The sequence below is a fragment of the Lichenostomus cassidix genome, chromosome Z (assembly GCF_008360975.1).
Source record: "Lichenostomus cassidix isolate B80296 chromosome Z, HeHo_3.0, whole genome shotgun sequence".
Classification (NCBI taxonomy): Eukaryota; Metazoa; Chordata; class Aves; order Passeriformes; family Meliphagidae; genus Lichenostomus; species Lichenostomus cassidix.
The window spans coordinates 51746926-51759904 of record NC_139511.1 but is presented as its reverse complement, the minus strand read 5'-3'; the positions used below and the strand labels follow the sequence as shown (position 1 = coordinate 51759904).

The window sequence follows — 12979 nt, the reverse complement described above, 5'->3', positions numbered from 1 at the left end:
TATGTAGAGGAACTGTCTATTGTAGAATTAAGGGTTATTGCCCATATACAACCATGTATGTGTGATATACAAATCACATGTATATATATGTAGTATACAATTATGATAAAACATAATTTGCATTAGTGGGGTTTTTTGGGGGTTTTTTTGGGTTGTTTTTTTTTAGTTGCTAAAGTTAAAGTTGCTAAAGTTAAAGTTGCTAAACCTTACACTTCTTAAGACACTGTAAAATATCTGCTAAAGTTAAGCCTTTTGTGGTTTTTGTGATTGCAGGTTTTTTTATCTCTGAATGACCTGTGCCCTTGAAATTTACACAAATGCAGCAAATTATGATCTGGCTTTTTCTAATACCTACTTGTTGTGGTACAAACTGTATTTCCCCACCCCTTTTTCTCCCTTACATGGTTTCCTTTCTCCTAAAACCGTAACACCTACTGAGTTATTCTTATCTACTCTGTTCACTGTGTATGGTCACACCATATATAAAGATTCTGGTTTGTACCCATTTTAATATTTTTGAAAAAGAAACAGCAAAACCAACCAACCAAAAAATCCAACCATCACAAAAAAAACCAAACCACAAAAAGCAAACAAAAAATCCCCCAAACAAACAAAAAAATCCCCCCAACATAGAATCTATTTTCCAGATAGAAAAAGGTTGAAATAATAAGACAGGAAAGTGCCATGCAGGTATTTTTGTGTAGATGTCTGCTGAAATTTTTAAGAAGTGATTAAGCGTTAGTGTTTCTCCATTATAAAATTTCACTTTCCTTTTAAAATCAACCTGTTAACTTAATTTAGCATCTCCCCAAGCTACATATGCAGTAGAAATAGCTTCATGACATCTAGAGAAAGGATCTAGTGCAGGAAATGTTTTCGAATCAGAACTTCATTAATAGAATTAAATACCAGCCTCCCAATCTTATGAATGATAAAGGGAGTGTTAACATAGATATATCTGAGTACTGAACTGAAAGTGCAGTGGGAAATTTGTCACAGAAAACGTTCACATATTTCACATTTCTTGCATATCTTTTTTTTAAAGCAGAATGTTTCAAGTTCTGCTTCTGACATGTACAGCTACTACAGAAACAGAAATAGGTTAATAAATACAGCTGCAATTCTTAAGTGTCCAGATGTGAGAAAGGTAGGCAAAAGTTCAAGTGAGTTCTAAACTAGGTCAGAACATGCAGTCTTTTCCATTTCCTTTCTATCAAAAGTCTTTCCTTTTGATAAAAGTATGCTAACTTGAATGAACAGTCAGTTTGAAAAGTTAGCATGCATAGAAAGAGAATGTGAATGTGAAAACATAAATAATGACAAGCATTGAACTTTTGTTTTGGCTAAGACTTAATTTAAAATATTTCGTTTAGCAATGCAAGGTGCCGTTAGTACCAGTGGGATACACACTTCAGTAAGTGAACCATAAAAACTGTTCAATCATACCTCCCCCCTTGCTCCTCAAGGGAATTTGCAATTCTCACTCAAAAAAAAGTCATCTGCCTCCCAGGTTGATTAAAATGAACTTTTTTGGAACCTAAAGGTAGCAAAGCAGCTAATACTGTCTGGAATTAAATCAGGTAATCTTGATCAAACAATTAACTCATCTTCTATTAAATCAATATTTGCTGATGCTAATACTGGAACTAGCACCAGTAGTTGGAATTACCCAAAGATTTAGTGTCTTTATTATTAGTAATTAGGCTCCTGTCTTTCTCCAGTTCTACTTCTCAAAGCTAGTACTTGGCTTACTGGTAGAAACTGGCCTAGTCAATACCCACAGTATGCACTCTGCTCACAATTGAAGATGCTTTGTAAGGCTGAAGGCCATCTGGCTGTGTGACTCCACAAGGGCTGAAATGAGTTCAGGTGCGTAGTGTTGCAGCCCAGCTTTGACTGCTGTAGAGCCACGGCATAGGGCTGTTTTAGCAAAACCATTTTTGCTTATGTGAACTCTTGTGAAAAAACAGGGAGAGTTCTGATACTGCATTATCAGTATATTCTTGGTGGAATTTTTCTTGTGATACAACTGCAGTGATGCTTTTGTGGCAGCTTTAATTGACAGTGGTTCTTGTCACCCCAATAACATTGTGTCCATCCTCAGCACTTCTAGTAGGGCACTTAACTGTGACAAATTATGCACTAATTTGTGCTGATGCACTAATGTAGTCATGAAGCTCTCTACTAGACCTTTATTCTCTTTTTGTTGTATAATATATTCTTTGGTACTTGGATCTGATGATGTTATTTTGAACGTTGAATTCTCCTCAAACAATCTTACACAGGCTGATCTTACTCTTACTCTTGTTTGGGTAAGGATTTTCTTCAGCAGGATCTCAGGTGTGCAGTAGCATCTCAGCGTTCTGCTCCTGGACTAGCTGAAGAGAAATTGTTCCAGTATTTTTCAGATCCTGAAGAATGTTTTCTATTATAATGATAGTAATATCTACTATTACATAATCTAATATCTAATGAGCATACAAAATAAAGTAGGAGATGCTATAGCAAAATTGCAGTAACAACAAATACTGAAGTTTGATCATGGGATTGTGATGTAGTAGTTACTGTCGGATATAATATTAGACTAACTTTCTCTGAACTTATTTACATTACTCTTGAATCTGTGCTTGTTAGAGAAAAGCATCCTGCTCCCAAGTATGGGTCCATTATTAGGATTAAAATACAGATTCTTTTTCCTTTGAAAGACAGGAGATAAAGAAAATTGTTGTACTATAAATTATGGAACTGTTACTTTCGTTTATGACCCCCAAACCAGTATCAAGATAAGTGGACAAAATACTCGTTATATATTATAGCTAAATTCAGTATTTCCTAGATGCAGTTCTTTTGCAGTGGTTAAATGCCTGTTTTTATAAAGCAGTGTATTATTGTCCAGACCTGTAACTTTTGGGTGGGGGGCTGTTATCAGTGATGTAACATTTTACTGTAATACAATCGAATTAACACAATCACTTTGCTGTTAATTGCAGGTTGGCAAAAGAAAAAGTTATGTATGAAAAAGAAGCAAAACAGCAAGAAGAAAAGATTGAAAAGATGAAAGCTGAAGCATGTGATGATTATGGAATTAAGAAGCAGGTAAACTGCCCTAGAACTTGCTTTATACAATCCTTATTTGTTTTCATTTAATCAGTTACCTTTCGATAGAAGAATCTCCTGTACCTTTTTCCAGACTTATGTTATATAAATACTAGACTAAAATCCTGTCGACTACAAAAGTCGTAAAAAGCAGCTGTAGAAAGTTCTTTAAGGTGTTATAGTATTAGGATTATAGTTTTTATATACATATAAAAACTATATATATATATATGGATTACTTAGCACTTTGTGTCAGGATGGCTGTTACTCATTAATTGTGCGAGAAGCCATCATGAACTCTTTCTCAGAAATACTAAGAACCTGTAGTAAATACATGGTCTGTGTGGATGTAGGTAAACCAAGTGCTTGCTGCTAAGTGCGAATGTTATAGAAAAGTGAGAATGCCTGATAGTTAATATGAAGATTAAACATTTAAACTCTTGAGTATACTGGTATCCTTTTGGTAAAATCACAGACTTTAGAGAAAGAGAGCAGTGGGTATGCAGCTGCAGAGCTGCAGGAGTTTGCAGTGAAGTCATAGATAGGAAGGGGCATGCTATACTTTGGTCTGCTCAAGGTTTAGTGTCACTATTACAGAATGATTACATTTTTTCTTGGAAGGTTTCCCACAAGGATAGTGGTTGCAGGCAGTTGGTATGTACCCTTTTGAAAGAAAAAGTTCATGTTCCCTGCTCACTGGGAGAAGGCTTGGATTTGGGAGATTGGTGTTTATTCTCTACAAAAGTGTGAAATGTCTGTGTTTCACTGAGGCTTTTTATTCTTTCAACTCTGTTACCTTTTGATTATGTTTTTTCCCCAAGTATTTCCTAGATGTTTTCTCTCAAATATTCGCAGAAACCAAAACTGTAAACGAAAATTATTTTCACTTAATAGGCATAAACATAACCTTCTGGTGTGCTGTCATTATTTTTAAACAATGGAAGAACAAGTTAAACAAAACTCAAATATAAAATTTATAAAAAATAGGAGAAAGCCCTTTTAGAACAAGTTAAACCAAATTTTTTTTAGTAAATTCATATTTCAGTTCATATGTCTATGTCCTGCCTTGTTTTCATTATGCCATGGGAATGAAATACAAATAAAGAATTTGTATACAAATAAAGGTCTGTATTTATAGAGCGGAGCTGTCTTCTGCCTCACCAGACTGAAACTAAGATCCTACAAAACAATAGCCTTTCTGAAGATCTGGTGCTAACAAGAACTAATGAATTCAATTCCCATTTTTAGCGTTTGTAGGGTGCAAGAAGACATTGTAATGGTAACAAAATACTAACATTTTCACTGATAAGCAATACATTTGCATTTCTTTTAAAGTAATTCTGCAGTTCCAAGTTACTTCCTGCGTAATGTGATTCCTAGATTAATTAAAAATCCAATGGATTTAACACAGAATTTAATCTCTGCATGTCAGAAAGTACATAAGAGTATAAAAAGTACATCTTGCTAATACACGGGTTTTTTCAAGTATTCGTGAAAACCGCAGTATTTCTCTTGCTTTGTTGAGTGAACGAATTCCTTCTGAAACAGCTAAAAAGATGTACATTTGGAAACTATTTACTGTATTGGAAAATAATGTGGAAGATGGTAATTTGCTGCTATCTTGTTACTGGAAGACTTTTGCTGAAAGGAAGGTTGTAATATTCTAGAACTTTTTAATTTTTAAAATACTTTTTAGCCTCAAAGAAATACTCTGGTTAGTTCAGCCGGCTTTTTTAATTCTTGGCCCTTTCCAACCCCTCACCCGCTTGGTTCAAAGTTTCATTCTTCTCACAGATCAATTAAGATTAGATTAAATGTACAGTTTCATATTGGTCTCATTATTTACATAATTCATTTTTCTGCCCCCTAAGAATAGATGATCTGTGTTTAATAATATGAATTCTAATTCTAGACACTTAGTAAAGAGGCACTGGAAATGCTAGTGAAGATCTAATTCTTCTCCTTATGTATTTGGACAGCGTCCTTAACAAGCACAGTTTGTTTCCTGAAAAGCAACTTGGAATTCTCTGGACTAAGTAGAGAATAATATCCTTACATAGACCGGGTATAAAGATGCATTCAAACTTTCTGAAATAAACCAAATTATGAAAAAGCATTACTGTGATCTTTTTTCCCTTCTGTTTTCCAAAGAATGTTTTCCTTTTTATCTAGGCAAATATGAGTACCTTTTGGATTCCAGACTTTATATCTCTTATGTCCTAAAGTGATCTGCTGTAGAAAAAACAGGATTAGCCCTTACCTAAGGGGAGCTGCAGAGAAAACCCATTTGAAATACCAAGATATTAGATCTAGAGGGTTATCTCCTCCTCCTTCAGCTTTTATGCTAGAAGTGGTAGGTGGTTTGTTGTTGACACATGGCCTTTTCTTGAAACAGTCAAGCACTGTAGAAACAAAACAAGGTTATCCAGTTCTTTATTGAAGCTTTCCTTCAAGGTCCTTCAGGAGTCTTTTGATCAATGTATTTGACATTTTGCCTTCAGCAAGTGTGCTGTTGTATTTGTATAGCTCAAGCTTCTTTTGGGCCTGAGAGGTTGCTTTAAAGGAAGCAGAACTCATAAAACTGGTTTCCTGTAACTCTTGTGTGCATTTGAGGAGTTTTTTTCTGTCCAAATTCACCTTAACACTGTATCTCCTTTCCTGCCTTCCCTATGCCCAGCTTCTTCCTGCATCATCTATACTATACTACTCCCTATATCCCTACACCACCACCCTGGCCCAGCACACTGTGCCTTGATATTACTCCCTGTTTACTACTGAGGTGAGAATACAATGGTGTGGATTTAAGTTACAAGTATGGATTAGCCAACCAGTAGCCTTAGCATGATTATTTATTTTGTGCTGCAATCTCTTACTTAATAGGATTACTAAACTTTGGAACCTTTGGTGTTTGTGAAACTTAGAGATGGCTTTTTATCTTTTAGGTTCTTTTTATCTGTTCTTCCACCAGATATGGCTGTAATTAGTCAATGGATTCCAAGTGTTCCACAGACTTTTTGATGAAAACTAGTTTGAACCAGTAGCACTTGTTTTAGCAAACAATTATCTGCATGTCTTTTTCTTTTCTCTGCCATCTTTGAGTAGATCCATTCTGTTAGGATTATCTGCACAACAGCAAACAGGCAAGTGATTATGTGACAGTATTTAAAAGCTAGACTATATATTCATATGTGTGTATATAATTGGTATATATGTGAATCATTTACATTTGTCATGGTTTTTAGTCTACCTCTTCTGTTTAAACACCACTCTTGTCATGAGAAACAATACTGCCACTATACCCTATGACCCAGTAGTATATCAGGCTGTTCTAAGAGCAAGGAGAGCCCCATAGAGGTTTTCTTTTTGTTGCTTTCAAATTATTTGTGGATCTGCATATCTCTAAGTCACTCAGTTAGATGTGAGTCAGCTGTGAGAAAAACTCAACATATTCTGCTTCTGTCTTTTTGAAGCTGATAAAACTGATATCTCTCCCTCCCTCATTGGTATTACTGCATTTTTTTCAGTTATTAAATTGTTCCTATCTCAGCCCACAATGTTTACTTTTTCTTCCTGTTAGCTTCTTCCCACCAGTCTAGGGGCAGGAGCAAGTGAGCTGGTGCCTGGTACTTAGTTGCTGGCTCGGGTTAAACAACAGTCTTTACCTGGAGTTTGAATTGCCCCAGTCTGGTCAGTGGAATTTGGGTAGCTGCAAGAGCATGTCACAGGGACGCAAATGGCTGCAGTGCCTGTCATTGGAGTTTGATGGCTATCGAGCTTCTTGTTACCCTTAGAGTTCAGTCAGAAAGTCTGGCAAGATTTTGATAGAAGTTGAGTCCTAAAGCTTTTAAAACTCTAGTCCTAAAGTTTATGTAATTATTTGAGCTTTTGACTTTGCTTTATTACGTATTTTTGTAAAAGTAAATAGTCTGTCTGGGGCTATCAGCATTTCTTGAAAAAAATGTGGTTCATGCAGAAGTTAAATAATAACAGTTCCACAAAATTCCTGTTCTAGTCTCCAGCTGTTTGTGCCTACTGAATATAGTTCTAGGATTTATCATCCTTCTGGTTTTTCTTCATCATTGCATAACCACTGGCAAATATAAATAAAACTTGGGCACCTCTTTGGATCTCAGTCAAATGTTGTTTTGAATAGAATTATTAGGGTAGATTTGTTCATTTCTTAGAGCAGGCAGAACTACAGCTTGCAGATTCTAGATTTATGTGCCTTCCCAGGTTGCTTATCTAGTGGCACATATCAAACAAGTTACTCATTTCATACCATCTACCAGCTCTACAACACACAAATACTTAGCAATGCTGGCTCAAGGAAGTAAGTGCTGGGTATTCTCATTCCTCTAGGTATTCTACTACATAAAGCAAAAGGCATCATGTTATGCAGTTTATGACACGCCTCATTCTATGGATGTTACATGGACTGATGGAAAGTGTAAAATTAGAAACTTAGGTTTTTTCTTTCAAAACCAACTGGACTAAGAACTTAGGACACCTAAAATTATACGATAATGTCTTGTTTTATAAAGCCTTCCTGAATATATAAAGGCATTCTTAGCTATAGCTTAACCTCCCATTTACAATGACCCTTTGTTACAGCACTATTGATACTAGGAGGACAATACAGCATAGGAATGACAGAATTAAATAAGCCATTTAAAGGAAATGTGTTCTGTTGCACGTTATCCTGAATGTAGATGTTTCATATTTAAATATCTAACAGATATTTCATTTCTAAATAGATTTAACATTACTGAACAACTCTCCACACCTTTTCTTCTCAGTGTTTGGTGTTCAGATCCAGCAATGCTCCATGAAATAAATGTTCCCTCCTTAAAACTGATGTTGTTTTCTTTAGAAGGTGGCAGGATTTTCAGATTCGGTGGGGTGCCAGTTTAGTAATTTTGTTCAAAGTGCATGGTGAGAATAATCTTTCTCCTAAAATGAAGCACAAGGATATGTAATAACTTTTTATGCATGATAAGCATCAAAAATATGAGCCTGCTGGTCTTTGCTTTTCATTTTTCTTTACCTTTGTCTTTCAGTCAGAGCCTCCTGCAGTCTGCACACAATGTGATCAATAACTCAATAACTTTTTTCATGCAGTAATTATCTCTATGGGGTATTATCTGAACATTCTTTTTCTTTATTACCCAAAAGATGCAGGAGATATTTATATAACCAGCTGATCCCATTTTGGATGAAGCTGCTTCATGACAGCAGGAGAAAGTTTGTTTTAAATAGACTTTTTAACAAATGCTGAAAACCTTACTAAGCTATACTTTTTTCCTAAGGGAAAGATTATTCTAAGTACTCTTTTGCACTTAATACTTTATATTCAATTAAGCACAGAGTAAATGGAAATGTCCTCTAAATTAACAGAGTTTTAAGCAATTATGGTGAGTGTCTTATAAGAAAAGCCTATTGAGAAGATAGGTGCAACTGTTCTGAAGTTTCTAGATAATTACTAGATTGCTGAATTTTCAGAGTAAAAACTTAAAAGATAATGTTTCTCTCTGGAATATATTCTAATTTCATCGGCTTCTAATTTTCACAGATCGAGATCTTACAAGAGTCACGAATGATGATTCCGGATTGCCAGCGCAGACTAGAAGTCGCACATGCAGAGCTTACTCAACTACTAGTGAGTATTGCACCATACCCCACTGATCAAGAAGTGCTGCTGCTCCTAGGAACTTGGATAAACAACTGCAGCAAATTAAAACTTTAGGAATTAAGGAATTCCTAAAGGAATTAAGCAAATTAAAACTCTAGGATTAAGGAATTACTTTCTATAGGTCCCAAGACCAGCAACCTGTAAGATAGCAGTATTTCACTTTAGATAATTGTCTTTGCAGATTTGGTCTTCAGTCTGTGAAGACTGTGTTAGAAGCTTTCTTTAATGGAATGTATGCTCAACACACATTTACATCAAACTGTGAGAACGGACTCATAACTCCTGTGCTAGTTCCATCATCAGAAAAATCAGTTCACCCACTTCAGGTTTTATAGATAGTAAAAATGTGTATAACATGCTTGTAGGGAACTGAAATAGTCAAAATACTTCGGTTACTACTTTTATTATGCTGACAAGTCAGATGAGCCCTTGCTGAGTATTGCTTTATGTTTTATTAGTGAAGTGAGCAGTACTGCCATGTTTTTAAGCTACAGATACCTGCAGGAATAAAGATTATCTCATACAAACAGATTCACTGAACCTACACTACATTTAGAGATGATTATGCTTATTTTAAAAGCTGCCTTCTCATCAAGAATTCAGATACACATGTAAATGGTATTGTGAGGCTATATATATACACCCTAAATTATGTCCCGGATATATTGATGGCTAAAATGTAAATACTTTTTAATGGAAAACTCAAGGTATCCTAGTTTCAGATAGTTTGCTTCTACTGTTTTCCAGAATAAATGCTCACTACCTGGCAGGATTTAGGGCCTTTTTGTCATTCAAGTACTTACTTAACAGTTAGTCAGTCTAGATTTCAGTGGCATGCAGAAATGGTGCTGTTGATTCATAATATGCAAACCTAAAACAAGGAATGGGAGCAGTTACTATTGTTGTTAAGAATTTGGAAGTCTTCATGTGTTGCTTTCTGTGCTTAGTTCACCTTCAATGCTTTTATTAAAATTTACTGTATTGTGGTATATTTTTCAATTGTCAATCTACTTGAGCTTTTTCTTAAGAGTACTGTTGATCTCAAGTTTGTTCTTACTGATTCCTTGGTTTTAAATATTTAACACGATAAAATAAAGGTATGCACATTATCTGGGACCTTAGCCAGGACAAAAGATTTTACATGTGCCTAGAGTAACATAGAATGTTTGTTTTTAAAAATCACATATCCCTCGTTTCACAGAATGGTTTGGGCTCGAAGGAACCTTTAAAGGTTATTTGTTCCATCCCATGCAATGAGCAGGAACATCTTCAACTGCCTCGGGTTGCTTAGAGCCCCATCCAACCTGACACTGAATATTTACATGGATGAGTCACCTACCACCTCTCTGGGCAACCTGTCCCACTGTTTCACCACCCTCACAGTGAAAAACTTCTTCCTTATATCAAGTCTGAATCTATCCTGTTATAGCTTAAAACCATCACCCCTTGTCCTGTCACAAGAGGTCCTGTTAAAAAGTCTGTCCCCATTTTTCTTGTTGGCCCCTATTAAATACTGAAAGGCTGCATGAGGGCTGCTCAGAGCCTTCTCTTCTCCATGCTGAACAAACCCAACTTTCAGCCTGTCCTAAAAGGGGAGGTGCTCCATCTCTCTGATCATCTTGTTGGCCCCCTCCGGGCTCACTCCAGCAGGTCCCTGTCCTTCCTGTGCAGGACCCCAGAGCTGGACACAGCACTGCAGGTGGGGTTTCAACAGAACAGAGCAGAGGGGCAGAATCCCCTCTCTTGCTCTGCTGCCCACACAGCTTTGGATGCAGCCCAGGACAGGATTGACTTTCTGGGCTGTGAGTGCTCATGGCTGGACCATGTCCAGCCTCTCACCCCCAGCACCCCCGGGTCCTTCCCAGCCGAGCTGCTCTGATCTGTTCATCCCCAGCCTGTGCTGATACCAGGGTTGTTCTGACCCAGGTGCAGCACCAGCACTTGATCTTGTTGAATCTCATTAAATTCCCATGGGCCCTCTCCTGGAGCTTGTCCAGGTCCGTCTGGATGGCATCCCATCCCTCAGGTGGATCAGCTGCACCACTCAGCTTGGTGCTATCTGCACAGTTACTGATCTCACTTCCAGTGTCATTAATGAAGATACTAAATAACAGTGCATGACCACGCAGACCTCCAAGAGACACCACTTGTCACTGATCTCCATCCAAACATTGAGTCGTTGACCAGTTCTCTGTCTCTGACCATCCAGCCAGTTCCTTATCCAGTGAAGAGTCCACCTCTCTCCAATTCAGAGAGAAAGATGTTGTGGGGGACCATGTAGTCTGCAGTGACGGTTCCCTTTTTGCAGTCTTTAAGGACTTCACCTGACTGCCATGACTTTTTAAATGTTGTGGAGAAGAGCTTGGCAACTCTATTGGGCAATTCCCTCAGGACTCTGGAAGGCATCTTACCAGGTCCCATAGACTTAGGTACATTCAGGCTTCCCAGATGGTTGTGAACCTGATCTTTACTTACAATGGGAGGGACTTGGCTCTCCCAGTCCCTTTTTTGTAGTCCATCCACTTAAGAGGTGTAGGAAGAGGCTGCCAACAAGACAGAAACATTGAGTATCTCAACCTTCTCCCTCTCTGTTGTTAGCAGTTTTTTTACCTTCTTAAATTTAATCCCACAACAGTTATTTTCAGAGTACTCAAAAATGTTATTTTTGATTACAGGAAAATGAGAAAGAATTGGAAGAAGCTGAAGAGTATAAAGAAGCACGTTCCATACTGGAGTCAGTGAAGCTGGAAGCCTAGCAGTTTTCCAGTTCTCTCTTTATATGCATTAGCACGGGGTCCATTCCACACTTTCATTTGACTATGGCTCTACTACTATTGTTGACTTGCTAAGGTTCCCTTTATGCAAACTGGCCTTTCTCTAACTGCAAGGTGTATCAAATAAAGAATGTTCTGAAACATTTGTGTGTTCCATATTCAGGCAAAACAGACCTATTTCCAGTTCACCTCAATTTAAAAAAAAAAGAAAAATAAAGCCCATTTAAAGTAAGTGCAATAGTTGTAATAGAGAACTTAAATCTAAGCAGTTCAGGATAAGAAATAAATTTTGACTATATGAGGGACCAATAAATACTAGAATGAAGTAGCTTCATAGAATTATTTGGATTGGAGAGGTTACATCTAGTCCCAACCCTTTGACATGGGCTTTAGAAGCACCTTATATTTGAAATAATTTCAAGCTATTTTAGCAGAACAATCTGTACTGCAAGGGAAGCTAGAATAAATGACCCTTCTCAGTCACCCACCTTTCTTCCATGGTTCATTTTTTCTGTACTTTTATCAAGTATGTACTCCTTGTTTATCTTTGACTCCAAGACAAAATTAAAAGCTAATTCCAGATATTTCACAGTGTGCCTGACACTGATTCGTAGAGCCCAACTCATACAATTTCCATTGATCCAAATTCTACTACTTTTCAGGAAACAGAATTTAGCAGGTGACTAGTATGTTGTGAGTTGCATCTGCTAATAAGAGTTCTGAACTGATTGCTTTTCCTGACAGCACCTTGGCCTAAGTTGTATTTTTTTTTAACAAAGTTCAAACCCCAGGACATGAAAGAGGGCTCATGGGTAAGGGAACAAACGCTTAGTCGGCCTGGAAGACCATTAACACACTATGTACAAAAGCTGTGGTTTTTTCAGAGTAGCTTCTCTAAAGCAAATAGTAAGCTCTGTTGATAAACAAGAAAGCTTTTTACATTAGTTTTTCTAGTTTGAAAGTGTTTTGGCATGTTTCTTAAAGGCAACACAAAGCACAGTGTACCTTTTGTGTGGTGCTAAATTGAATACTTAATAAAATTTTTTGTTAATTTGCCTGAGTTTGAGTAAACTGCTGTTTCAGTACTTGTTCATGTACCTTAAGCACATTGAGAGTAGTAAGTCTCCTTCTCCATCACTCTTAAGCACTGCTCCGACAGATTAACACCACCAGATTACTGATTGACTGCAGAATTATCTACTTTAGAAGTGACCCCAGACCAGTACCATAGAGGGCTAAGAGGTGAAACCTGTTTTGACAGTATGGTTTCATAAGAGAACATACATATATCTTCTTACCAGCACTGCATCCTAGGCATGGAACTGCCAAGCGGACACTGCCTGGTCCACAACACATATGAACTGCTATTGAGGAAAACATCTGTCTTTGGATACTCATTTTGCCCAGTTTCCTCTATGGA

General features: G+C 37.1%; 1 protein-coding gene across 1 annotated transcript in view; it reads left to right on the top strand.

Annotated features, from left to right (window-relative positions):
* TBCA (tubulin folding cofactor A) overlaps positions 1 to 12619 on the top strand; it is a 24639-nt gene extending 12020 nt beyond the window's left edge. Inside the window, exons 2-4 of the mRNA XM_085042207.1 lie at positions 2991 to 3096; positions 8666 to 8752; positions 11461 to 12619. Of these exons, the coding sequence (XP_084898333.1) occupies positions 2991 to 3096; positions 8666 to 8752; positions 11461 to 11541 (274 nt within the window). The 3' untranslated portion in view covers positions 11542 to 12619. The remainder of the gene's footprint in view (positions 1 to 2990; positions 3097 to 8665; positions 8753 to 11460) is intronic.
* The last annotated feature ends 360 nt before the right edge of the window (positions 12620 to 12979 follow it).